We start from the raw sequence: 25,611 nt of genomic DNA, 5'->3' as shown, positions 1-25,611 counted from the left end.
CTGACAAGCTACCTCGAAATGTCTGTCACGATTTTAGACCCAAAAGAGACCTCGTCCATTTGGAAGACTAAACTCCTAAGGAGACGGAGCTAAACTTTGCCGAGCATCATACTAATGTTGCCTGGTGAATTGGTGAATAGCGTGTCGTGAGGCTTTTTTTGTGGGGCGGGGGGGGGTACCAGTTTCCACAGATCTCTTGGCTAAGTGTCATCTGACTCAATTCTCATCAAATGTCTGTGTTTGTGTTACATTTCCTTGTGGTCTGATGTATGATAACCTCTAGAAATGTGGAAATGTTCACAGATAGATCAACTCTCACTTCCCTTCTCACCTCCGGATCATTTCTTGGTAAAAAATTTTTATTTAGTCCATATTATCTTCTTTTTCCTAATTAACTACATTGGAAAATACAAAGTAAAAGCATAATGAGAGAGGAATCAGAAAAGGTATATCAGTTGTCTGTTAGCATCCTTTGTGAAATGAGAATCCACATTCCTCCTTTCCATCCTTTGGATCGTTAGTTGCCTAATTTGAAGGTACCATGTTTCTTAGCAGGGTAGTTTGGTTTATCCTAGCAAATCTGCTTATTTAATTAAAAAGAAATTAGTGACAGGTAATTCAGTTATATATTCACTGTACCTCCGAAAAGTAATGCAAAGGTCGTGTTTTAAATTCAGTGTTTAAGTCAAACCATTTTCTCTGTACATGTTTACAGGCAAAGTAGCTCATGTGTGCTAATCTGATTTCCTTCCGATATATATCATCTGACCATACAAATAAAAATAGCCCATTTCTACTTTTTATTCTCTAAAGTTAATTGAAATATGTTTTAAGTAATTTCTGTAGTGAATGGCCGAAAACTTTACTTTTGGAGGGAGGGGCTTTTTGCAGAATCTTTTACATGAAGGCAGGTGCTTTAAAAAAAAAAAAAAAAAAGGACAAAATATGTTCTCTTAACTCCTGACTATAAATCCTATACTATATTACGGGGAAACAGTAGAAACAGTGGCTGTCTTTATTTTGGGGGGCTCCAAAATCACTGCAGATGGTGATTGCAGCAATGAAATTAAAAGATGCTTACTCCTTGGAGGGAAAGTTATAACCAACCTAGATAGCATATTAAAAAGCAGAGACATTATTTTGTCAACAAAGGTCTGTAGTCAAGGCAATGGTTTTTCCAGTGGTCATGTATGGATGTGAGAGGTGGACTATAAAGAAAGCTGAGCGCTAAAGAATTGATGCTTTTGAAGTGTGGTGTTGGAGAAGACTCTTGAGAGTCCCTTGGACTGCAAGGAGATCCAGCTAGTCCATCCTAAAGGATATCAGTCCTGGGTGTTCATTGGAAGGACTGATGTTGAAGCTGAAACTCCAATATTCTGGCCACCTGATGCGAAGAGCTGACTCATTTGAAAAGACCCTGATGCTGGGAAAGATTGAGGGCAGGAGAAGAGGGGGATGACAGAGGATGAGATGGTTGGATGGCATCACCAACTCAATGGATATGACTTTGAGTAAACGCTGGGAGTTGGTGATGGACAGGGAGGCCTGGCATGCTGCGGTTGGTTCATAGGGTCACAAAGAGTTGGACACTACTGAGCGACTGAACTGAACTGAACTGATACTGTTATTAATTGTGATTGCTTTCCTCTTAGGAGAACCAGTGGAGTTAGACTTGGGTTTGAATCCTGGCTCTTCCATCCTCTGACTCTGTGATTTTGGATAAAATAATCCATATCACTGTTTCTTTTCTGTAAAAAGTTGATAGTGATAGTTCTTCCTTTGTAGGGTTGTTGTGAGGAATAAATAAGATCAAATGTGTGAAATTCAAAATGCACAGTGCCTAGCAGAAAGCAAATGCTTAAATGTAGCATTTATTATTATAGACTGGAGCTGGGAACCTTTTTCCATAAAGGTCTAGATGGTAAATATTTTAGACTTTGAGGACCATACAGTCTCTGTCACAGTAATTCATCTTTGCCTTCACATAGGCAATATATTAACAGATGTGTGTAGTTACGTTCTGATAAAACTGTTTATATGAAAACAGACATGGGCTATGGTTTGTTGACCCCTATTCTAGAGAAATAAAACTAACAAATAACATAAGGTATGAATATATCAAGAATCAGTACAAGTCTTCTGTGAAGTGAATTATCAAGAAGATTTAGATTGATTAAAAAATTAAAACCTAAAAATATTAAAACTTGATTTACAACCCCAGACATTACATTTAAGTCTCAGTTTTTAAATTTGTTCTGCTCAGATAATATGTGATTTTTATAATAAAAATCTCTGGTACTAGGAAAATAAATGTTTAAAGGTCCATAAAAGCACTTTAATATAGAGAGCACCCTGAAATACACTGTTTCTTGTCTTCTTAAAAGCAGTATATGAAAAAATAAAGGAAGCCTTTTTTATTATATATTATGACTTTGTGGATCAGGAATTTGGGCAAGGCTCATTGGGTGACTCTTATGGGCCACATGGTGCCAACTGGAGTCAGTAAGTGATTTTCACCAGGTCTGAAAGGTCCAAGATAGCTTCAATTACATGGAATGCAGAGCTCAGCTGGAACTGTAGACTAAAGTTCTTATACATGGCTTCTCCAGCACTCAAACCAGTTTCGAAAATCAATATGACTTTGTCATTACACGTCTCAGTTCCTATAGCACTGTGATTCCCCTCAGCCTTTACTGAGGTTTGTAGAGCTGATACTTGTATTCCCCAGAACACTGTGCTTTCAGTCTGCTTTTTTATATTTTGGCTTCATAGCCAGTTCTTAGCTGTTGTCTGGATAGGTGACACCTTCCTAAGTTCAGTTCACTTCAGTCGCATCTGACTCTTTGCAACCCCATGAATTGCAGCACACCAGGCCTCTCTGTACATCACCAACTCCTGGAGTTCACCCGGACTCCTGTCCATCGAGTCGGTGATGCCATCCAGCCATCTCATCCTCTGTCATCCCCTTCTCCTCCTGCCCCCAATCCCTCCCAGCATCAGAGTCTTTTCCAGTGAGTCAGCTCTTCACATGAGGTGGCCAAAGTATTGGAGTTTCAGCTTTAGCATCAGTCCTTCCAAAGAACACCCAGGACTGATCTCCTTTAGAATGGACTGGTTGGATCTCCTTGCAGTCCAAGGGACTCTCAAGAGTCTTCTCCAACACCACAGTTCAAAAGCATCAATTCTTCGTCGCTCAGCTTTCTTCACAGTCCAACTCTCACATCCATACATGACCACAGGAAAAACCATAGCCTTGACTAGACGGACCTTTGTTAGTAAAGTAATGTCTCTGCTTTTCAATATGCTATCTAGGTTGGTCATAACTTTCCTTCCAAGGAGTAAGCGTCTTTTAATTTCATGGCTGCAGTCACCATCTGCAGCGATTTTGGAGCCCCCCAAAATAAAGTCTGACACTGTTTCCACTGTTTCCCCATCTATTTCCTATGAAGTGATGGGACCAGGTGTCATGATCTTTGTTTTCTGAATGTTGAGCTTTAAGCCAACTTTTTCACTCTCCTCTTTCACTTTCATCAAGAGGCTCTTTAGTTCCTCTTCACTTTCAGCCATAAGGGTGGTGTCATCTGCATATCTGAGGTTAGTGATATTTCTTCCAGCAATCTTGACTCCAGCTTGTGCTTCTTCCAGCCGAGCATTTCTCATTATAACTCTGCATATAAGTTATATAAGCAGGGTGACAATATACAGCCTTGATGTACTCCTTTTCCTATTTGGAACCAGTCTGTTGTTCCATGTCCAGTTCTAACTGTTGCTTCCTAACCTGCATATAGGTTTCTCAAGAGGCAGGTCAGGTGGTCTGGTATTCCCATCTCTTTCAGAATTTTCCACAGTTTATTGTGATCCACACAGTCAAAGGCTTTGGCATAGTCAAGAAAGCAGAAATAGGTGTTTTTCTGGGACTCTCTTGCTTTTTCCATGATCCAGCGGATGTTGGCCATTTGATCTCTGGTTCCTCTGCCCTTTCTGAAACCAGCTTGAACATCTGGAATTTCATGGTTCACGTATTGCTGAAACCTGGCTTGGAGAATTTTGAGCATTACTTTACTAGCATGTGAGATGAGTGCAATTGTGTGGTAGTTTGAGCATTCTTTGGCATTGCCTTTCTTTGGGATTGGAATGAAAACTGACCTTTTCCAGTCCTGTGGCCACGGCTGAGTTTTCCAGATTTGCTGGCATATTGAGTGCAGCACTTTCACAGCATCATCCTCCAGGATTTGAAAGAGCTCAACTGGAATTCTATCACCTCCTCTAGCTTTGTTCTAGTGATGCTTTCTAAGGCCCACTTGACTTTACATTCCAGTATGTGGCTCTAGGTGAGTGATCACACCATCATGATTATCTGGGTCGTGAAGATCTTTTTTGTACAGTTCTTCTGTGTATTCTTGCCACCTCTTCTTAATATCTTCTGCTTCTGTTAGGTCCATACCATTTCTGCCCTTTATCAAGCCCATCTTTCATGAAATGTTCCCTTGGTATCTCTGATTTTCTTGAAGAGATCTCTAGTCTTTCCCATTCTGTTTTTTTCCTTTATTTCTTTGCATTGATCTCTGAGGAAGGCTTTCTTATCTCTCCTTGTTATTCTCTGGAACTCTGCATTCAGATGCTTATATCTTTCCTTTTCTCCTTTGCTTTTCACTTCTCTTCTCTTCACAGCTATTTTTAAGGCCTCCCCAGGCAGCTGTTTTGCTTTTTTGCATTTCTTTTCCATGGGGATGGTCTCGATCCCTGTCTCCTGTACAATGTCACGAATCTCCATCCATAGTTCATCAGGCACTCTATCTATCAGATCTAGTCCCTTAAATCTATTTCTCACTTCCACTGTATAATCATAAGGGATTTGATTTAGGTCGTACCTGAATGGTCTAGTGGTTTTCCCTACTTTCTTCAATTTCAGTCTGAATTTGGCAATAAGGAGTTCATGATCTGAGCCACAGTCAGCTCCTGGTCTTGTTTTTGCTGACTGTATAGAGCTTCTCCATCTTTGGCTGCAAAGCATATAATCAATCTGATTTTGGTGTTGATCATCTGGTGATGTCCATGTGTAGAGTCTTCTCTTGTGTTGGAAGAGGATATTTGCTATGACCAGTACCTTTCTGAGCACAGGTAAATGCTACTGAAGAAGCTTAAAATACACCTCAAAATAAGAAAATTTCGTAATATATGACAACATGGATAAACCTGGAGGACATGAAACTTAGTGAATCACAGAAGAACAAAGAATCACAATGGTTAAACTCATAGAGGCAGAGAGTAGAATGGTGGTTGCCAGAGTCTGGGGAGTGGGGGAAATGGGGAATTGCTACTCAGGGGGTAAAGGTATTAACTATACAAGATGAATAAGTTCTGAAGGTGCTCTGTAACATCATTCCTATAGTTTACAGTACCATATTATACACTTAATTTGTTAAAAGATTACATCTCATGTTAAATATTCTTACTGCAATTTTAAAAAATTATGACTTGGGAGCTAATACCACTTGAAAAAAAGAAAGGTATCAAAATATCAGAACAAAGTATTTTTCTTCTGCTTATTTTCCCTGGTTATTTTCTCTTCTCCATATCCCCCCTCATATTTTTTTATTTTGTATTTGGGGTATAGTTGATTAACAATGCTGTGGTAGTTTCAGGTGACAGCAAAGGGCCTTAGCCATACATACACATGTATCCATTCTCCTCCAAAGCTTCTTCCCATCCATGCTGGCACATATCACTGAGCACAGTTCCATGTGCTGTACAGCAGGTCCTTGTTGGTTATCCATTTTGAATGTAGCAATGTGTACATGACCATCCCAAGCTCCCATTCTTTCCCCCAATAGCCGTAAGTTTGTTTTCTAAGTCTGTGAGTCTGTTTTGTAAGTAAGTTTGCTTCTTATCGTTTCTCTATTGACTCCACATATAAGGGATGCCATATGGTATTTCTCCTTCTCTGACTTGAATATGACACTCTCTGTGTCCATCCATGTTGTTGCAAATGGCAATGGCCTGATTTTATTCCTTTTAATGGCTGAGTGATATTCCATTGTGTCTATGTACCACGTCTTCCGTAGCTGTTCCTCTTCTGATGGACATTAGGTTGCTTCCATGTCTTGGCTATTGTAAACAGTGCTGCAATGAACCGGTGCATGTATCCTTTTGAATCATGTTTTTCTCCAGATATATGCCCAGGAATAGGATTGCAGTCTTCCCCATATTCTTGATGTGAAACAGTAAATGTTGGGAGGACAGAATGTGGGGACAGGCCAGGGACTGGAAAGGGGTAAGTTCGGTGATGCCTTCGTTTGGAAGAGGGGCTAGTAAGACTTGACTTGAACCTGTGTTTGCACAGTAAGCACTCTAGTTTTGTTTTAATGACATGTTTATTTGGAGTAACTTATGGTAGGGAGACTAACGCTTCCCAAGCTATGTTTTCTGCAACTGTACAGGATTAGGGGGTCATGTACACCCCACCATATCCCCCATCCTCCCAGTTTGTGGAGTCTCTCCTTTTCACCTACTTATATCTCCCATCACCTGTTGACAATTCCATTGTCAAGATAATGTTCTGTTTTGTTTTGTTTTAGTCTGGATGCCTTTGTATTTTTTTTTTAACGTATGTGTATTGAATACTACTACTGTAGATGGGTAGTATTACCTACCTCAGAGTGTTGTGGAAATGCTGTAAAGTGCTCAGAAAATGTTAGTTATTATTGTTATAACCATTTTCAAAACTTCCTTTTTTAGAAACTGATCCATCAGTACAGAAAGAACACAGAAACCAAACACCTGCTCCATCTGCAGCTCCAGCTTCCGCTCCTTCTAAGTATCATCGAAGTCGATCTGGGGGAGCCAGGGATGAGCGATACCGATCAGGTGAGAGGGAACTGAAAGTTACTGCTGGAACAGTTGTTACCTACTGTAGTGTGAACTGTACATCCTGAGAGCTCCTAATGTTTATTTTTTTCTCTTGAAGTGCCAACAGGTCTATATTAATTCATTCATCAGCCATTTGTTGAGTACTTGTTACATGCCAGATGTAGTAGGTACTCTTATTTGCTGGGGTTATAGCCCCAAATAAAACATGTCTGCTTTCAAGGCCAGCAGGGGAGTCAGGCAAGTACAAAGGCAGTGTGAATAAATAAATAAGAAAGCAGAGGGCAGGGGTCTCCTGAGATGGTACTAGGAAAGCTCAGTAGACTCTCTTGGAAGAGGCAGGTCTTTCTGTGTTTTTCAGGGCTATTGATTAGTCTCTTGACTCATGGAGTTGGAACAGAAACTTAACAGTGAAATTTCAGATTGGTAAACCCATAAAAAAGCAAAGAGGAATTGATGAGCCCCTTGATGAAAGTGAAAGCAAGTGGAAAAGCTGGCTTAAAACTCAACATTCAAAAAACAAAGATCGTGGCAACCGATCCCATCACTTCATGGTAAATAGATGGGGAAACAGTGAGAGACTTTATTTTGGGGGGCTCCAAAATCACTACAGATGGTGACTGCAGCCATGAAATTAAAAGACGCTTGCTCCTTGGACGAAAAGCTATAACAAACCTAGACAGCATATTAAAAAGCAGAGACATTACTTTGCTGACAAAGGTCCATCTAGTCAAAGCTATGATTTTCCAGTAGTCATGTATGGATGTGAGAGTTGGACTATAAAGAAAGCTGAGCGCCGAAGAAGTGATGGTTTTGAACTGTGGCGTTGGAGAAGATTCTTGAGAGTCCCTTGGACTGCACAGAAACCAAACCACTCAGTCCTAAAGGAAATCAGTCCTGAATATTCTTTGGAAAGACTGAGGCTGAAGCTAAAACTCCAATACTTTGGCCCCCTGGTGTGAAGAACTGACTCCTTAGAAAAGACCCTGATGCTGGGAAAGATTGAAGGTGGGAGGAGAAGGGGTCTACAGAGGATGAGATGGTTGGATGACATCACCGATTTGATGGACATTAGTTTGAGCAAGCTCCGGGAATTGGTGATGGACAGGGAAGCCTGGTGTGTGGCAGTCCATGGGGTTGCAAAGAGTTGACATGACTGAGTGACTGAACTGACCTGAAACCCATAAACTTTATTTCTTCTCACCCAGAAAATACCCATGGTAAAAGAAAAGGCGATGTGTTGTGGCTGGCTGTGGGGGCACACTCCAGCTACACCAAATCCAGCACTGACAAGCAGAAGTGAATCATAGGCCTCAGGGCGTGTGGCATAGGAAGCCCGTCCCACATCCATCTACTGTCCTCTGCTCTAGGATAGTCTCTGTAGCACAGTTACTGTTTTAAGAACCAGCAGAATTAAGCTAGAAGACTAACTGGAATGTTATTTTACTTTCTCCAGATTCCCCCCCGCCCCGTTACCAATCAAGGTTACCTTATCCTTTTCTTGAATTGAAAAACAGGGTGTGTATCACACCCTCAAGAAAACGGCTTTAGAGGAAATGAGGAAAAGCACAGTTATTTTATGAGCTGTGATTATTAGATACGTATTTTCACACACTGGAAGGAAGGAAGGAGTGAAAAGTATTCGGTCAGAAAAATATTCTGTTACGTGCCACACAGAATTTTCCTTTGTACCTACCTACCCTGGGGCTGATTGACAAGAGGCTTTCTCTGAGGCTAAGAATCTGAACCTTGTCATGGCAGACAAAGTTAGGGAAATAACATCAGATAGTAAACCTGGAAATAGTTCATTATGGCTGAAACCTAGAAAGCAAGGACCCAGAAAGAGGTGGGCGATGAAGCTGGAAAGATGATCAGCGGGCAAATCTTGAGGAATCTTGAATACCACTGAAGAATGTTTAGCAGAGCTGGAACCCAGATTCGTAATTTGTTCTAGTGGCGTGGCCAGCTGCACAGGGCCTAACACATGTAAGAGTTAAATGCGTGTTTTAGAGAAAGGAAGGCATAAAAGTAGTATTCGTTAGGGCATGAATCAGAGGGAGGTAAGGCTGGATTTGGAAAAGCTAATCAGCGGCTCCTGTTTGTCGCCAAGCCCCCAGGTGGGTTCCCCAGCGCCCGGTGTTGCCTTTAGAGGCTGGGGCTTAGGAGTGGCAGTAGTGAGTTCTCACCAGCCTGGAAGGCTTTAGCTGCTATAGCACTCACCCCAGGCCTGCTGGGAAGTTTTTTGCTTGTTCTTACAGCATTTAACAAAAAAGTTAGTAAGGAACCCCAAAGACGATTCTCCACACTCTGTGTCCAAGGTGATTACACAGAGAAAAAAGTCTTTAGTGAGCTCATTCAGTAGAGTAAAATTCTGACCTTCACCTTTGTTGTTTAGTCACTAAGTCACGTGCAGTTCTTTTGAGACCCCTGGCCTGTGCCTGCCAGGCTTCTGTCCAGGGGATTTCTCAGGCAAGAATATTGGAGTGGGTTGCCGTTTCTTTCTCCTGGGGATCTCCCGACCCAGAGATCAAACCTGTGTTTCCTGCATTGCAGGCGGATTCTTTCCCACTGAGCCAGTAAAACCCAAGTATCTTTTCCATCAGTACTTTCAGACTTAGCCCAGTATCAGAAAGTGTAGTCTGACTCATACACGGGTTAGCAGACTGTGGAGACTCTTGGTTAGGTGCCAGGGTATTGAGGAGGGTTCAGTAGTTGGGTTTTGGATATTTGTGTCGCTGGGACTTAGCCAGGGGGAGTAGTACTGAGGAGGCCAGAGAGGAGGTAGAGTGGGGAACAAAGGCGATTTGAAAACCCTGAAGATAATAAAAGTTCTGCAGTGCTGTTATGAGGAGGAACGTGAAAGAGGAGGCCTGCAAGCATGAATTTTGGCTGAAAATGACATTTTTAAAAGTAGACGGAAATGCCTAACTAAATAGCAGAGAAAAACTCAGTGCTCGCTGCAAATTCTGGCTGCCATGAATAAGATGAACTGAACTGAACTGAACAGTAGCTGCAGAAATAGAGCAAAGAAGTTGTAGAAATTTATCAGAGTTGAACTTCACCTCTTTGCTACTCCATTCATAGGAAGGCTTATATTTACATGTCACATGCAAAATTAACAAGAATGGAGGGTATATTTAGGAAAAATTATAAGCATTCAGATTAAAGTACACGGAAAGGGCTTGACATTGATTTCAGTGAGTGTAACTTGAAACTCCTCTCTTATTTGGTAGAGGCTTGTTAACACCTACAACATCTCAACCAGTCATAATCGAACTTAGTATTTCATGTTTCAGACATGGTATAAAGAGCTTACATTTATTCAGAGTTTAGATTTTCTGACCTGATTGTATTCTTTGTGCTTAGGCAAAAGGGTCTGACATTTCAAATGCACTTACTTAGTACCTCCTTTTTCTGCCCATCAAAGCAGGATGCAATTTTCTACATATATGTTTTGTGGTCCCAATTGTGTAGAAAGTACACAATTAATTTCTGAGATGGAAAGTGGGTGGTAAGTCATTGTGACAGTTTCTTCAATGTTAATCTTTTCAGTAGTTAGCCACCTCAAACAAAACAACAAAAACAAAAAAAGGACTTTTAAAGAGTAGCTGTATCACCTTACTGAGCTCAAACATTAGTGCTAGAAAATGAAACCCAACTTTCCCATGCTCCTGGCAGAGATGTCCGAAGTCAGCCGCGTCTGGGGACTGAACTTCGGAAGTGATTTCTCTATCAAATGATCAAGATGAATTGTATGTTGGCTGAAGGAGTCAAATCCAGTTACAAGAGCTGCCTGTTCTTATCGATGAGAGACTTTGCTAATGCAGTAACTGAACATCTCCTTTTTGACACAGGTGTAGGGGCCAGGGCTTATCGTGCTAGAAAATAAATGAGTGGTTTGATATGTTCTGTGTTCTGATGCTACAGGTCCTGTGGCAGAGAAGAACATGCTCTGTATTAATTATCCAAACGTCCTGGGCCTTCTAAAGTTGACTAATGTGAATAAGTCCCTAGTTTTCTCAGTTTGCTCTCGCATGTTTTATGTCTCATGCAGCAATACTTTTGGAAGTGTAGTATTTTTAATTAATAAGTGTGAGCATTTGATGTGCTGTTGTTCTGTTGAGAAAGAGCTTTTTCTCAGTATGCGCAATTAGTCGTTCGTTTTCCAAGACAGCTAAGAACCATGGTTTCATCTGAGAAGGGCACTTTTCACATTTTAGCATACCTGAAATCAGGATATCTTATTTTTTTAATCCTGGAGAATATCTTTTATATAACATGGCATCGTAGATTCAGTAAAATATGTCTATCTTGATTCAACTAAATAAGTAAACCTTCAGTTCAGTTCATTCGCTCAGTCATGTCCGACTCTTTGCGACCCCATGAATCGCAGCACGCCAGGCCTCCCTGTCCATCACCAACTCCTGGAGTTCACTCAGACTCACGTCCATCGAGTCAGTGATGCCATCCAGCCATCTCATCCTCAGTCGTCCCCTTCTCCTCCTGCCCCCAATCCCTCCCAGCATCAGAGTCTTTCCCAATGAGTCAACTTTCACATGAGGTGGCCAAAGTACTGGAGCTTCAGCTTTAGCATCATTCCTTCCAAAGAAATCCCAGGGCTGATCTCCTTCAGAATGGACTGGTTAGAGACACTAAAATAGTATAAAAATATAAATGCCGTATAAAGCTACTTCAAATTACTGCTACTTTTAAGGAAGTAGTAGTATTAAGCTACTCCTTAAAAGTAGCAGTGCAAGAGTTTGGCACTGTCTTTTAAACTTTAAATATTCATACACTTTTACCCAGAAATGCTACTTCTAGGAATTTGCACATACACGTACGTATACACAAAAATGTATATACAAAAATGTTTGTTATAGTATTGTTCATTATAAATACAGTGATAAGTTATAGTAGGTCCACATAGTAGAGTTCAATGAAAATTAGTTTAATGATCCTATGAAGTCTCATAGGAAAACGAGGTAGATTTATTTGTGCAAATATGGACAGATGTACAAAATACATTGTTAAGTAATAAATGCAAGATCGTATGTAGCACATGATGCATAATTTATGCATGTTAGTACTGTTATATATATTATGAGGGGTAGAAATTGGAATAATTATATACCAAACTACGGGCTTCCCTTGTGGCTCAGCTGGTAAAGAATCCGCCCGCAATGCAGGAGACCTGGGTTCAATCCTTGGATTGGGAAGATCCCCTGGAGAAGGGAACGGCTACCCACTCTAGTATTCTAGCCTGGAGAATTCCATGGACTGTATAGTCCATGGGGTCGCAAAGAGCTGGACATGACTGAGCGACTTTCACTTTCACTTTCAACTGTTCCAGCTACTGAGGTGGGCTTATTTCTGGGATGTGTATGTATATTAATTTTTTCCATTTTTGTTGTGGTAAAATATACATATAACAAAATCTGTATTAATTTTAAACAAAAAGTAACAAAGATGGTTTTCTATTTTTTAAATTGTGGTATAACTGACATATGACATTAGCTTCAGGTATATAGCATAATGATTTGATATTTGTACGTGTTGTGAAATGATGATCCTAGTAGGTCTCATTAACATCTGTCACCTTTCAAAGTTAAAAAAATTGTTTTTTCTTGTTATAAGAGGACTTTTTAAAAAATTTTATTTTTAATTGGAGGATAATTGCTTTATAATATTGTGTTGGTTTCTGCCATATAACAATGTGAATCAGCCGTACGTATACATATGTTTCCTCCCTCTTGAGCCTCCCTCTCTCACCCTAAGAGGACCTTTAAGATCTACTCTCTCAACATCTTTCAGACGTGCAATACAGTACTATTAATTACAGTCATCATGCTATACATTCCATCCCATGGCTTATTTATTTTATAACTGGAAGTTTATAAAAGATAGGGTCTTTTTGATTTTGATTTTTGCTTTTTGAGAAATTCAGGCAAGGCTTTGTTTATTGGGACTTGTGCTGCAGCTTAAGGGAGCAAAAACAATGTAAAAGATAGTTTTTAAAGTAATATCCATGGATAAAATATTTAAAGCCTTGCGTCCATTGTTCTTCCTGATTTTTGCTCTAAGTGTGGATTCTTTTGACTTAATGCTGGGAGCTAAATGCAGCAATAACTACCTCTGTCAACTTAATTGAAAACTAACTTACTCTGTCTAAGTATGTTCTCTGGTACAGCAACTTTTGCCAAGGTGGCTGCCACTGGCACATCAGGACCATTTTATTTCTTTATTAATAGGCTTCCTCATACCAAGAAAGATAAATTCAGTTCAGTTCAGTTTAAGCAAGCATCTGTTGTAGACTTCCTACAAGTTGAGCACAGTTTCAGTGCTAGAGAAACACAGATGAAAACACAGGAAACCTTTGTATAAGGTATAGTCAGCAGAGAAGAGGGGTTGACAGAGGAAGGAGCCTCAATACCAGGCCCTGTTGAGGGCAGGATTTGTGGAGGTGGCAAAGTCTGAGCCATTTTGAAGAATGAATAGCTGTTTGCTATATAGATATTCTAAACTAAAGAAATGTAATTGGTAAAAGCAGGGGAATGTGAAATGCAGAATTTCACTGCTCCTCCCCACCAGCACATACAGTAGTGCCAAAATTAATGTGATATGCTAATGTTCCAGAACTTAATAGTTGCTGCCTCTGCCGTAATTAAAAATGGGGAAGTGGTCAGTACCTTAGAAATTGGTAAAAATGGCATGACTACTAATAGGTTTACAGATAACTCCTCGAACTGTACGTCTCTACTTAAATGACTCAGTCCACCCACACATCTGCGTTTCAATCTGTCCATATCTGTCTGTCTGTCTGCCTATCTATAGTAATGTCCTAGCAGGTAAGGGCACTGGGTGTTTGTTCTGCCCCTGGTCCCTGAAGCCCAGCTGTGCCACTTTTGTACCATGTCTTAACTACTTCAAAACAACAAGCCAAGAATAGGAGCATATTACTTAAAATATGTAAAGTAGCATTTTCCACTTATCTTTTTGGAAAAGATGAAAAAACATGGCCCATTATTATCCATAGATGTGAGGAAATGGACATTCTCCCATCTTGTTGGTAGAAATGTTATTTCTTTTATTACTAATGAGATTGGACCTTTTGGAATATGCTTATTTTCCATTTGTGGCTTCTTCTGTAAACCACTTGTCCATTGCCTAAACCTGCTTTTTCTAAATTGAGTTCTTTTTTTTTCTTATATTTTTGTATGAGTTTTACTAGTCCTAGGGATACTGATATTTAAATTTACTAGAGGTAGTAACCAAAAAAAAAAAAAAGAAGTAAAGACAGATCAATTAGAGGTATAAGAATTAAAAAAGAAGAAGGAAAACTGTATTTGCAGTTGATAATTCATTTAGAAAACCCAGGAGAATTGATGGCAAAAGTAATTTAATGAAATAATTATATCAAGTAGCAAGATATGAAATTAGTGCAGAAATCAGTAGCCTTCATATTTGCTGATAATAACTAGTTGAAAGATGTGTTGGTAGAGCAAACCTCATTTACAAAAGTAATAAAATAAAACATATTTAGGTATAAACTTCAGGAATGTATAAAACCTTTATGATGGAAACTTTAGAACATCCTGAATGACACACAATAGGCATGATAAATGTAAAGTCATCCCTTATTCTTAGATAGGATGATTCAATATCACAAAGATGTTAGGACTCCAGAAATTATAATTTTAATCCAATCCCAGTAAAAACACTATCAAATTTATTTATGGAGCTAGAAAAAATATTTTTTAAGTTCAATTTGAAAAGTAAAGACGTAAGACTAGCTAGGAAACACTCAGAAAACCTACGAGAGTGACTAGATATGTTTTAATATCTAGCAACATACTCCAAAGACTGTAATTAAAACAGTGTGGTATGACACACAAATTGGCAGACAGACCATTGGAATAGAATAGCAAGTTCAGAAATAGACTGAAGTACATCTGGGGTTTAGTATATGATAAAGATAGCATCGCAAATCACTTGGGTGAGAAAGTACTTTTTGATAAATTATGCTACAACAACTGGAAAAAAATTAAGTAAACCTATTATCTCACACCAGATATGAGCAAAAACTTCAAATGGATCAAAGATCTTTATGTAAAAAAGAAACCATGTAAGTACCTAAAGAAAATATTAGTCAATTTTTAAAATAATCTAAGCTTATGAAAAGCCTATGAGAAGACTTTCTAAGACTGAAAATCCAGATGTATTAGAAGATACAGAAAAAAAGTGTTTATTGTGGTAAAAACACATGAATTTACTCTTAGAATTTTTAAGTGTATATTATATTGTTAACTGTATGCACATTGTTATACAACAGCTCTTTGGAACCTTTACATCTTGCATGACTGAAACGTTATATCCATTGATCAATAATTTCTTCTTGCCCCAGTCTCTGCCAACCACTATTTTGCTCCCTATACCTATGAATTTTGAGTACTTAGATACCTCTTAAAAGTGGTATACATTAGGGGTTGTGTGTGTGTGTGTGTGTGTGTGTGTGTGTGTGTGTGTGACTGGCTTATTTCACTTAGCATGTCAAAGTTTCCTTTTTTAAGGCTGAAGAATATTCCACCCTTAATACATAATGTAGTATGTATATACTACATTTTTAAAATCCATTCATGGACATTAAGTTGTTTCCACATCTTGGCTGTTGTGAATAATGCTGCAGTGAACACAGATGTGTAAATATCACTTTAAGACTCTGCCTTCAGTTCTTTTGGATGTATACCCAAAAGTAAGATTGTTGTGGGTAGTTCTAGTTTCAGTTTTTTTGTGGAACCTCCATAGTGCTTTCCATAGCAGCAGTAACATTTTACAGTCCTGCTAACAGTGCATGCAGGTTCCACTTTCTCCACATCTCTGTCAGCATTTGTGATTTTCCTTTTTTTTTTTTAAGTGGCCATTTGTCTTCTTTGGAGAAATATCAGTTCAATTCCCTTGCCCATTTAAAATTGAGTTCTTTGAGATCTTATTGTGATTGAGTTGTAGAAGTTCTTTGTATATTCTAGGCAGTAGCTCCTTACTCAGTGTATGATTTGCGAATATGTTCTCCCATTCCCCGAGTTGCCTTTTCACTGTTGTTTCCTTTGTTATGCGGAAGTTTTAAAATTTGATATAGTTCTGGTTCTGTTTTCAGCTTTTGTTGCTTGTGCTATTGGTGTCACATTCAAGAAATTATTACATTCCAAGGTCGTAAAGTGTTTTTCCCTAAGAATTTTATAGTTTCAGGTCTTATGTCTAGATCTTTAATCCATTTTGATTAATTTTTGTGTATGGTGAAAGATAAGGATCCAGCTTCATTCTTTTTTACATACGGATATTCCAGTTTTTCCATCACCATTTGTTTCTATCAAGGCTGTCATTTTCCCATTGTATAGTCTTGACCCCCTTGTTGAAGACTGTTCAGCTGTGTACACCAGAATAATTTCTGGGCTCTTTGTTCTGTTTCATTGCTCTATATGTATGTCTGGATGCCAGTGTCATAGTCTTAGTTACTATAACTTTGTAATATGTTTTGAAATAAGGTAGAGGGAAGCCTTTAGCTTTGTTCTTCTTTCTCATGATTGTTTTGGCTCTTTGGGGTCCTTTGAGATTCCACATGCGTTTAGGAATTTTGTTTTCTATTTCTTAAAAAAATGTCGTTGAGATTTTGACAGAAATTGCATTAAATCTCTAGATTGCTTTGGGTAATATGGATGTTTTAACAATATTAAGTCTTGCAGTCCTTAATGGACTTAATGTTAATCATAAAGTGTCTTTCCACTGATTTGTCTTATTTTTTTCATCAGTGTCTCATATTGTACAAATCTTTCACCTCCTTGGTTATATTTATTCCTAAGTGTTTTGTTCTTTTTGATGCTATTGTAAATTTTTACTTTTCTTTTCAGATGATTCATTGTTATTGTTCAGAAACACAACTGATTTTTGTATGTTGATTTTTCTATCTTGCAATTGCTGAATTTGTTTGTTAGTTCTGACAGTCTTTGTGTGTGAGATCTTTAGGGTTTCCTACATATAACATCATGTCATCTGTAAACAGAAACAATTTTACTTCTTTTTCAACTTCAGTTCAGTTTAGTTCAGTCGCTCAGTCGTGTCTGACTCTTTGTGACACCATGAACCGCAGCACACCAGGCCTCCCTGTCCGTCACCAACTCCCGGAGTTCACCCAAACCCATGTCCATCGAGTCGGTGATGCCATCCAACCATCCCATCCTCTGTTGTCCCCTTCTCCTCCTGCCCTCAATCTTTCCCAGCATCAGGGTCTTTTCCAATGAGTCAGCTCTTCGCATCAGGTGGGCAAAGTATTGGAGCTTCAGCTTCAGCATCAGTCCTTCCAATGAATATTCAAAACTGATTTCCTTTAAGATGGACTGGTTTGATCTCCTTGTTGTCCAAGGAACTTTCAAAAGTCTTCCCGAGCACCACAGTTTGAAAGCATCAGTTCTTCGGTACTCAGCCTTCTTTATGGTCCAGCTCTCACATCCATACATGACTACTGGAAAAACCATAGGTTTGACTGTATATATATATATGAACCTTTGTCAGCCAGCAAAGCGATGTTCTGCTTTTGAATATGCTGTCTCGGTTTGTCATAGCTTTTCTTCCAAGGAGCAAGCGTCTTTTAATTTCATGGCTCCAGTCACCATCTGCAGTGATTTTTCCTCTAATCCTTGTTATTTCCTTCTTTTGCTAACTTAGGTTTTATTTTGTTCTTTTTTTGAGTTTGTTCAGTTGTGCATTTAGGTTACTGACTTGAGATTTTCCATAAAATCTTTAAAAAAACCACAAACTTTTGCATGGCAGCAAACCACTGCAAACAATAGCAAAAGATAAACAACAGACTGAAAGAAAATATTTCTAACATTTCTCAGAGATAAAGGGCCAAAATCTTTTATATATGAAAAGTTTTTAAAAATCATGGGAAAAGACTAAGACCCCCAATGGAAAAATGGTGAAGTGCTGTGAACATCCACTTCACTTTCAAACAAATATTAAATGGCTCTTAAAATCCTCTGTAAAGATGTTTAATATCAATAATGATTTTTTTTAAAGTGCACATTTAAAGTATCCTGAGGTGCCATTTCTCAGCCACTGAAGTGGCAACAGTGAAAAGATAGATAATATACTTTGAAGGCAAGTCAATGGGGAAACAGGCTCTCTTATACATTGCTGATAGTACTACAGTATGATAAAGCTCTTTCAGAGGGGAATTTGGAAAGATGTAACAAAATTTAAACTGTATTTGATTTTTGACTTAGGAGTCTCATTTGTAGGAATTCATCCTGAAGATATATTCTCATCAGCATAGAAGTGTATTTGCGCAAGGCTGTTTGTTGTATCATTATTTGTAATTGTAAAATATTGCCCACACATAGGACAACAATTGAATAAACTGTGGTATACAATGAAGTGCTATATATGCTACTTTAAAAAAAGAATGAAGATCTCTAGTAGCTGATACAAAATGAATTCCAGGATATACTGTTAAGTGAAAAAAGCATAGTGCAAAAAAGTACATATTGTATGCTACCTTGTGTGTATGAAAGGCAGGGATATGGAAAAAATATGGTCATTTTTTGCACAAAGAAATACAGGCAGGATAAATCAACAAGGAGTGTGGTTACCTATAGTGAGTGAGTGGATTTGAGATAGAAGTGGCTGTTGTGTGGTAGGTACCTACCTAGTGTGTGGGTTTTTCACACCCATCAGTTCTCCAGTTCTCTGCAGATAGCCACTCACTGTCCTGCAATTTAATTCATTTCTGATATTAACTACCTGCAGTTAGTGGAGACCCCACAGGCTCATTTCCACAAGACTGCCCCTACCTTTGGGCTCCCTCGGTGTCTCAGATGGTTAAGGGTCTGCCTGCAATGCAGAAGACATGAGTTTGATACCTGGGTTGGGAAGATCCCCTGGAAAAGGAAGTGGCCAATCACAAGTACAGACCTTCCTTGACATAGAGTGGGGTTACATGCCAATAAACCTATCATAAGCTGAAAATATTCTAAGTTGAAATGTATTTAATTGGACACCTGATGCACAGAGCTGACTCATTGGAAAAGACCCTGATCCTGGGAAAGATTGAGGGCAGGAGCAGAAGGGGGTGACAGAAGAGATGATCGGATGGTATCACTGACCCAATGGATATGAGTTTGAGCAAAATCTGAGATGGTGAAGGACAGGGAAGCCTGGCATGCAGTTCTTGAGGTTGCAGAGAGTTGGACACAGCTTATTGACTCAACATACAACAACAATCTACTGAATATCATAGCTTAGCCTTGTCTGCCTTAAATGTGCTCAGAACACTTAGATTAGCCTACAGTTGGGCAAATGGAATGGCTGTATGTTTACAGAATGGTTTTAAATGTATCAGTCATCTGTGATTGTGTGGCTGACTGGGAGCCATAGCTTGCTGCTACTGCCTAGCATCACAAAAGAGAATCATATCCAGGAAAAAATAATTGAAAATTCGAAGTACAGTTTCTATTAAATGTGTATTGCTTTTATACCATTGTAAAGTTAAAAAAAAAAAGAAAAGAAATCACTAATTGAATTTATCACAAGTTGGAGACCATCTGTAGTGTTTCCACATTGCTTCCCTCTGGCCAGCTTGGCTATATGGGGTTGTTTAATTCAGCAGGTGGGATCTTAGTTCCTGGACTAGGGATCGAACTCATGCCTCCTGCATTGGGAGTGCAGAGTCTAAACCAGTGGACTACCAGGGAATTCTCTGTTCAACTTGGCTCTAAATCAGAATTCCCACCACCCCCTCCTCAAGTTTCATTATTTGCTATAATGGCTCATTGAACTCAGGAAAATACTTAATGTTACCAGTTTACTATAAAGGATAGAAATGATCAACCAGATGAAGAGGCTTATAGGGCAAGGTGCAGAAGAGTCCCAAAAACAAGAGCTCCTGTCCCTGTGAAGCTTAAGGTACATTACCCTGCTGGTACAAAGATGTGTCCAACTCAGGAAGCTCTCCAGATCCCTTACTTTAGAGGGTTTTTTTTTTTAATGGAGACTCCATTACCTAGGCATGCTTGATTAAATAATTGGTCATTGGTGATTAGCTCAGTTCCCAGTCCCTTTCCTCTCTCTAGAGGATGGAGGGTAGGGCTGAAAGTTCTAAGCCTCTAATCATGACTTAGTCTGTTCTAGGGTACTGCTGTTCATGTGACTCCACTTTAGGAGCTGCAGTTTCTTGATTCAGTTTAAACTTACAGCCCCCTCCCCACCCCCGCAAATGACCTGATTAGCCCAGCTCTTACAAGGGACAGGCTTTCAAGGATTATTTGCATATGTAGTTTGGGCCAGTTCCTTGAAAAGAGGGAATTTCTCTGAACCTGGAAGCCACCTCAGAAGGATCTGCCTCAGAAGGATTTGCTAAGAGTTTTTTTTGTTGTTGTTGTTGTTGTTTTAATCAAAGCACAGGGACTTCCCCGATGGTCCAGTGGCTAAGACTTCGAACTCCCTGTGCAGGGGGTGGGGCTCGATCCCTGGTCAGGGAACTAGATTCCACATGCCACAACTAAGAGTTCACATACCACAAGATCCCACATGCCTCAGCTGAGACCTGATGCAGCCAAATAAATAAAAATATATTTTAAAAAGAAATCTAAAGCACAGTCCAAAATACTGTGTATTATATGATCCTATTTTGTAGCAGTATAGATTGAGTTTTGGTGTGGGAGTGGAGAATCAAGAGTTCTCTCTGGATATGTTAATTTTGCGATCGTTATTAGACATTCAAGTAAAGAGCTGTGTTCTTTTTTGGGCAGAGTGGCAAACAAGTACCCCTGGCTCTTGTATTTTCTACATCAGAATCAGCCCTTCTCTTCTGTGGTATAGAACTGAAGAGTGTCGGCTCCTTTCAGACAGTTAAGCAGATTCTGGGCTTGAACAGAGAGTGTCCTTTGGGTACCTGCACCACATGCATTCCATTCAGAGGTGGGGTTCCCAGCTGGCCCTGATGCATGTTCGATTCTTCCTCTCACTACACACCCAGCCCCCTCTCCATCAGCTTCTCTGCTGTGTTAGAGGGCCTTCTCATTGTTCTGGGCTTCATTTTCCTCTCACGTAAATTATCCTTGACTACTTCTTTGGTCTGTATTTCCTATTTGCTGTAACACAAATGATAAATAAAAGTCACCTAAATATCACCTTTTAACAGCTGAGGCAGTGATAGTTCAACTCAAAGAAGTAAACACTTTGAGAGTCAGGAGCTAATAAATGCAAATTTTTAATCTTTCAGATATCCACACAGAAGCAGTTCAAGCTGCACTGGCAAAGCATAAAGAACAGAAAATGGCTTTGCCCATGCCAACCAAAAGGCGGTCCACGTTTGTCCAGTCTCCTGCGGATGCCTGCACACCACCTGGTAGGTTTATCAGAAGCTTTCTCTCTGACAGTTACTACTTTGATGTTTCTTAAGTTCTGCTTTTTCTTTTCTGAGGTAGGAGCTAGAACTCTGTCCTCGTTATCAGAAATGTATGAGTACACACTGAAGGTGACAGGTTTTGATTATTGCATTGTAAACAACACACAAAAAAGGCCTTAAGAGTAAAGCTGTTTTTTTTTTTTAAAAATTCTGAAATTCCAGAATTTCCTTGCTCTAACCTCCAAACTCATGTAGTCATAAATAAAGCCAAAGCTTAGGGTCTAAAAAATACCCTTCTGTGACTAAATAGCTATTCTTTATTGACATCCAGAATATGACCCAGAGTCGTATATGTATGTCTTTAACAGATTTATACTCCTAATCAAATCCTTTATCTCTGCAACAGTCACAGAAGTCTGTTATCTCAGGACAAAATGTTTTTGTGTCATGAAAGAGAGCAGTCATGCAAAGTTATAATAAATCTAGAAAACATACATAAGTGTTTATGTGTGTGTTAATATATTTTGTATATGTTTATATTTCTTTAAGAATCCACTTTCTATAATTGAATCAGGAGATAAGCCAAGAACTAAGAGGCCCATCGCCACCCTCCAGACTTGGAAGACTTACCACCCCCACCCTCACTACAAATTCATATTTGAAGAGTAACTGGAACACCTTTCAGTTGTCTTTTCCATTTGGAATCTTCCCCAAAGTTTTAAAAAATTTAGATGAAGTCTCAGAATCTCGATGTGTAGCCTCTGAGACTAAACAGTCCGTCTGTTTCAGAGCCTCAGTCTTGTGTCTGTTTCTCCACCGTCATGTTCCTGGTAATAAAATCTTTGGGGAGAAACATTTCCTGAACTGTTTTTGTCTCAGCGACTTACCCTGTCTTTTGGGGGAGATCCCCAGGAAGGTTACATTGGTCGTGGTTGACTCTGATTCACAGCTGTCAAGTTGAGCTGTTCACACTGATCCTAGCCCCTGGCCTAGGTTTATATTAATAGTCTTCTCCTAGGTTCTGACTAACTTCTCAGAGCATCTGGGCGTGCTATGGGCTCCTTAACTGTGTGTGCTTTTTTTCTTTACATCTGTGGTGTCAATATGTTCCAAAGAGAAATAGCTCTGTGGCTTCAAGTGATCCTCAAAATGTAACGCAGGATACCTCTAGCAGACCGTTACAATGAGACGTTTTGTGCTGTAGTGGTGCATACTTCCAGCCCACTCGTTCAGAATCTTGGATGGCTTCCCTGTCGCATTAGTACAGCACCAGCCGGGTCCTCGTGGACAAAGGGGGCTCTCAGTCTCACAGCTATTCCTTGCTGGCAGATTCTGGCGCAGCGTGGCTGAAGGTTTGCCATTGTAGTAAATGGCAAAGGGTAGGGAGCAGCGCAGACTCCCAAGTCCTTAGACCCAGTCCTCCCCAGAACTGTGCTAAAGAAATGCAGCTGTGAAGTAGTCTGCTCCCATGGCCGTGGGTGAAATGGGAGAGTGCAGCAAAGGATTTTGAGAACATGCAGACGGAATGGAAACCTTTTCTGAAAGTCACTGCCTGAGGGGAATTCACCAACTCTAAATCAAGGCTGTTCGTTGCTGAACAAGACCATAGTCCTGTGGAATTCAGTACAGGCTTCTGTATCTCTAAACATGAATGTTCGACTCTGTCTGCAGCCTTAAAGATGTGGCATCGTTTTCTTGATTACCTGGTAGTCTTAATAATTTCATGATTGTAAAGATTCAGTCCTCTCTCTTAAGACCTTTATTCAGCAGAGCAGAGTAATAAGAAGGTTTCCTATTTATGTCCTGTTCCGGCAACTCTGAATGGTATGTGAGAGATGTTGATCCGCTCTTAGAGACATAAGTGTTGTCAAATAGAAGAGGGATTCTCTCCCAGCTTGAGCACCGAGAGCACCCCGCGTAGCAGTTTCTCACCTGGCCCCCACAGAGAGCTGAGCCTTGCTGCACGTGATGCGCTTGTCCAGCAACAGCACACATGCCTGGAACCATCCTGTGTTCCAGGGTGAGGGGCTGTGGAGGGACAGTGTCATAAGGCTTCTCTCAGGACCTTTCCACTGGGGGGATGGAATTTGTCCTTCCCAAGTTAGGATAAGGGCTTCCCTGGTGGCTCAGGTGGTAAAGAGTCTGCCTGCAATGCAGGAGACCTGGGTTCTATCCCTGGGTCCGGAAGATCCCCTGGAAAAGGGAATTGCTACCCACTCCGGTATTCTTGCCTGGATATGGATTCCATTCTCTCCAAGCATCTGAGAGCCACCAGTTAGAGACTTGGCCATTGAACCTTAACCCTTTTATCACTGTCTCCCAGAACCTCTTACAGCCTAACCCAGGGAAGGCAGGTAGGGTTTATCTTGCCTTTTTACTAGCCCCCAAAACACTAAAGTTAGAGGAAATGCTGAAGCTGTGCTCAAGGGGTCAAGAGGAAGAGGAGAATTGATGTTAATTATTGATGGTTATGGGCTGATTAAAAAAAAACAAAAACAGGTTCTAGGCAGCTATGAAAGTGACATGCTGCTATTTTCTTTATAGAAAAATTGTGCCACTCTTGCAGGGCAAGACTAACCTCAGATTTCACGGTATTATAGTTACATTGTCCTTTGTACACTGAGAAGCCACACCGCAAAACGTCACAAAACGTGTTTCTGCTCAGGGCCCTTCCTCTGCCCATGCTGTGCCAGGTGAACCTAGTTTCGGGGATACCTGCTAAAGCTCACTGGCCAGTTGGCTTCTTAGAGATGCAACCAGCGCATAACTGTGGGAGTCACTGAAGTGATGAAAATCTAGAGCTGCTTTTGGAGGGATTTAACAAAAAGAGTCTGGAAGTGAACTGTGTCATAAATCCTGGTTTTGTTCGTAATCATATAATCTGGAAAATATGGTAAACACTTGGCATGAGAGCTGATTTGTCTTTTGTTCATAAAGCCTTCTCAAATAATAAAATGTCAGTCACCCTAAAACCCGCTTATTGATACATTCACTGATTTCTATCTTGTGGATTGGAAAATCTAAATTCCCCACGTTGGTAGCAGCCTGTGGTTCTTCCAGTGCCTGTGGCCTTTTTCATACTCTTTTAGACTGTTTGAATTACTGCCATCCAGTTCCCTTTATGTGCTGAAGTCATTTACTAATGTCATGAGGCAGTTACCTCAGCACTTTCTCTGTAGGGCTTCTTTGTGTAATGCTATTACTCATTCATACAGATAAACGGAATGCAAAAGCTACAGCATACATTTTTTTTCTCTAAGCTTTTTCTGCACCCATGTGGGCTTACCCTGCACTGCATTTTGAGGGTGCTCAGATGAACAAATAGACCACATAATGACCCCAAAGCACAGGAAGCTGTTTTGACTGGCTTGCATAGAATGAAGCTTAAAATTTAGAGGTCTCTCTGAGTTTCCCTTATACAGGGCTCTGCTTGAAAGTGACTGTAGTAGTAATTCACAGGGCCAGTCACAGAGACATTTACCTCTCTGTATTTCTATATATGAAAACAATGCCCACGAACAGGCTGGAATATTGTTACAGTTGTAGCCAACTTTAATGATGCTATATGGAATTACAGGATCCAGAGGACTTTCATATACCAGTGGCTGCCCTGCCTCAGTTGTTCTGCTTAAGCAACTACTCTGTGAAGTGGGAAGTCCAGATTTCTTTAGAGATGAGGAAACAGACAAGCTTACAGTCACTAAGTGATTTATCCTAGGATTTAGCAATTATGTATCAGACTCATTGCTTGATTTTGTTTTTTACTCTTGGAAAGTTCTTTTTTGCTTAACAGATACTCCTGTATGCACAGTCCTGGAATGGGTATTATTCCAAACAAATTGAACAGCTGTTGCCTTCTGGGAGCTTATAGGCTAAAACACATTATTAGTCAGTTACTAACGTGGAGATATTCTAATTTTATTGAAAATCACAAAGTAAACAGAGACGGCAAATCAGACCTCTATAAATGTGCCAGAACTAATAAATTTTGGATCTTTTAATAAAATGCTTTTGTTAGTATTGATATGAGTTATGAGCAGAGCTCCACAAGTACTTAGAAGTTTAGTATTCAATATTCTTTAAGCCAGAGCGCAATAAAAACCCAGTCTATCAGATTGAATTAGTTTATTTCAATAAGTGATTATAAAATTTAAAGTTTTCCAACAAACGTAATTTCATAGCTACCATTTCTTGAGTACCTCTGTGTACTAGTCAAAAGGCTAAGTGCTTAGCATTTTTTCATCATTTGTTTTCTTGACGATTTTCTGTTCGATTTTACAGATGAGACAACAGATTTAAAGAGGCTCAATAACTTGCTCAGACATCTATTTCTAGCTGTGTGGTCA

At 39.7% G+C, this 25,611-nt stretch overlaps 1 protein-coding gene across 1 annotated transcript in view; it reads left to right on the top strand.

Annotated features, from left to right (window-relative positions):
- DIP2B (disco interacting protein 2 homolog B) overlaps positions 1-25,611 on the top strand; it is a 226,522-nt gene that overhangs the window by 127,378 nt on the left and 73,533 nt on the right. The window contains exons 3-4 of the mRNA XM_052640814.1: positions 6,739-6,867; positions 21,140-21,265. Coding sequence (XP_052496774.1) covers positions 6,739-6,867; positions 21,140-21,265 — 255 coding nt within the window. The remainder of the gene's footprint in view (positions 1-6,738; positions 6,868-21,139; positions 21,266-25,611) is intronic.

The sequence above is a fragment of the Budorcas taxicolor genome, chromosome 5, assembly GCF_023091745.1.
Source record: "Budorcas taxicolor isolate Tak-1 chromosome 5, Takin1.1, whole genome shotgun sequence".
NCBI classification, from domain to species: domain Eukaryota; kingdom Metazoa; phylum Chordata; class Mammalia; order Artiodactyla; family Bovidae; genus Budorcas; species Budorcas taxicolor.
This window is presented reverse-complemented; position numbering and strand designations above follow the sequence as displayed.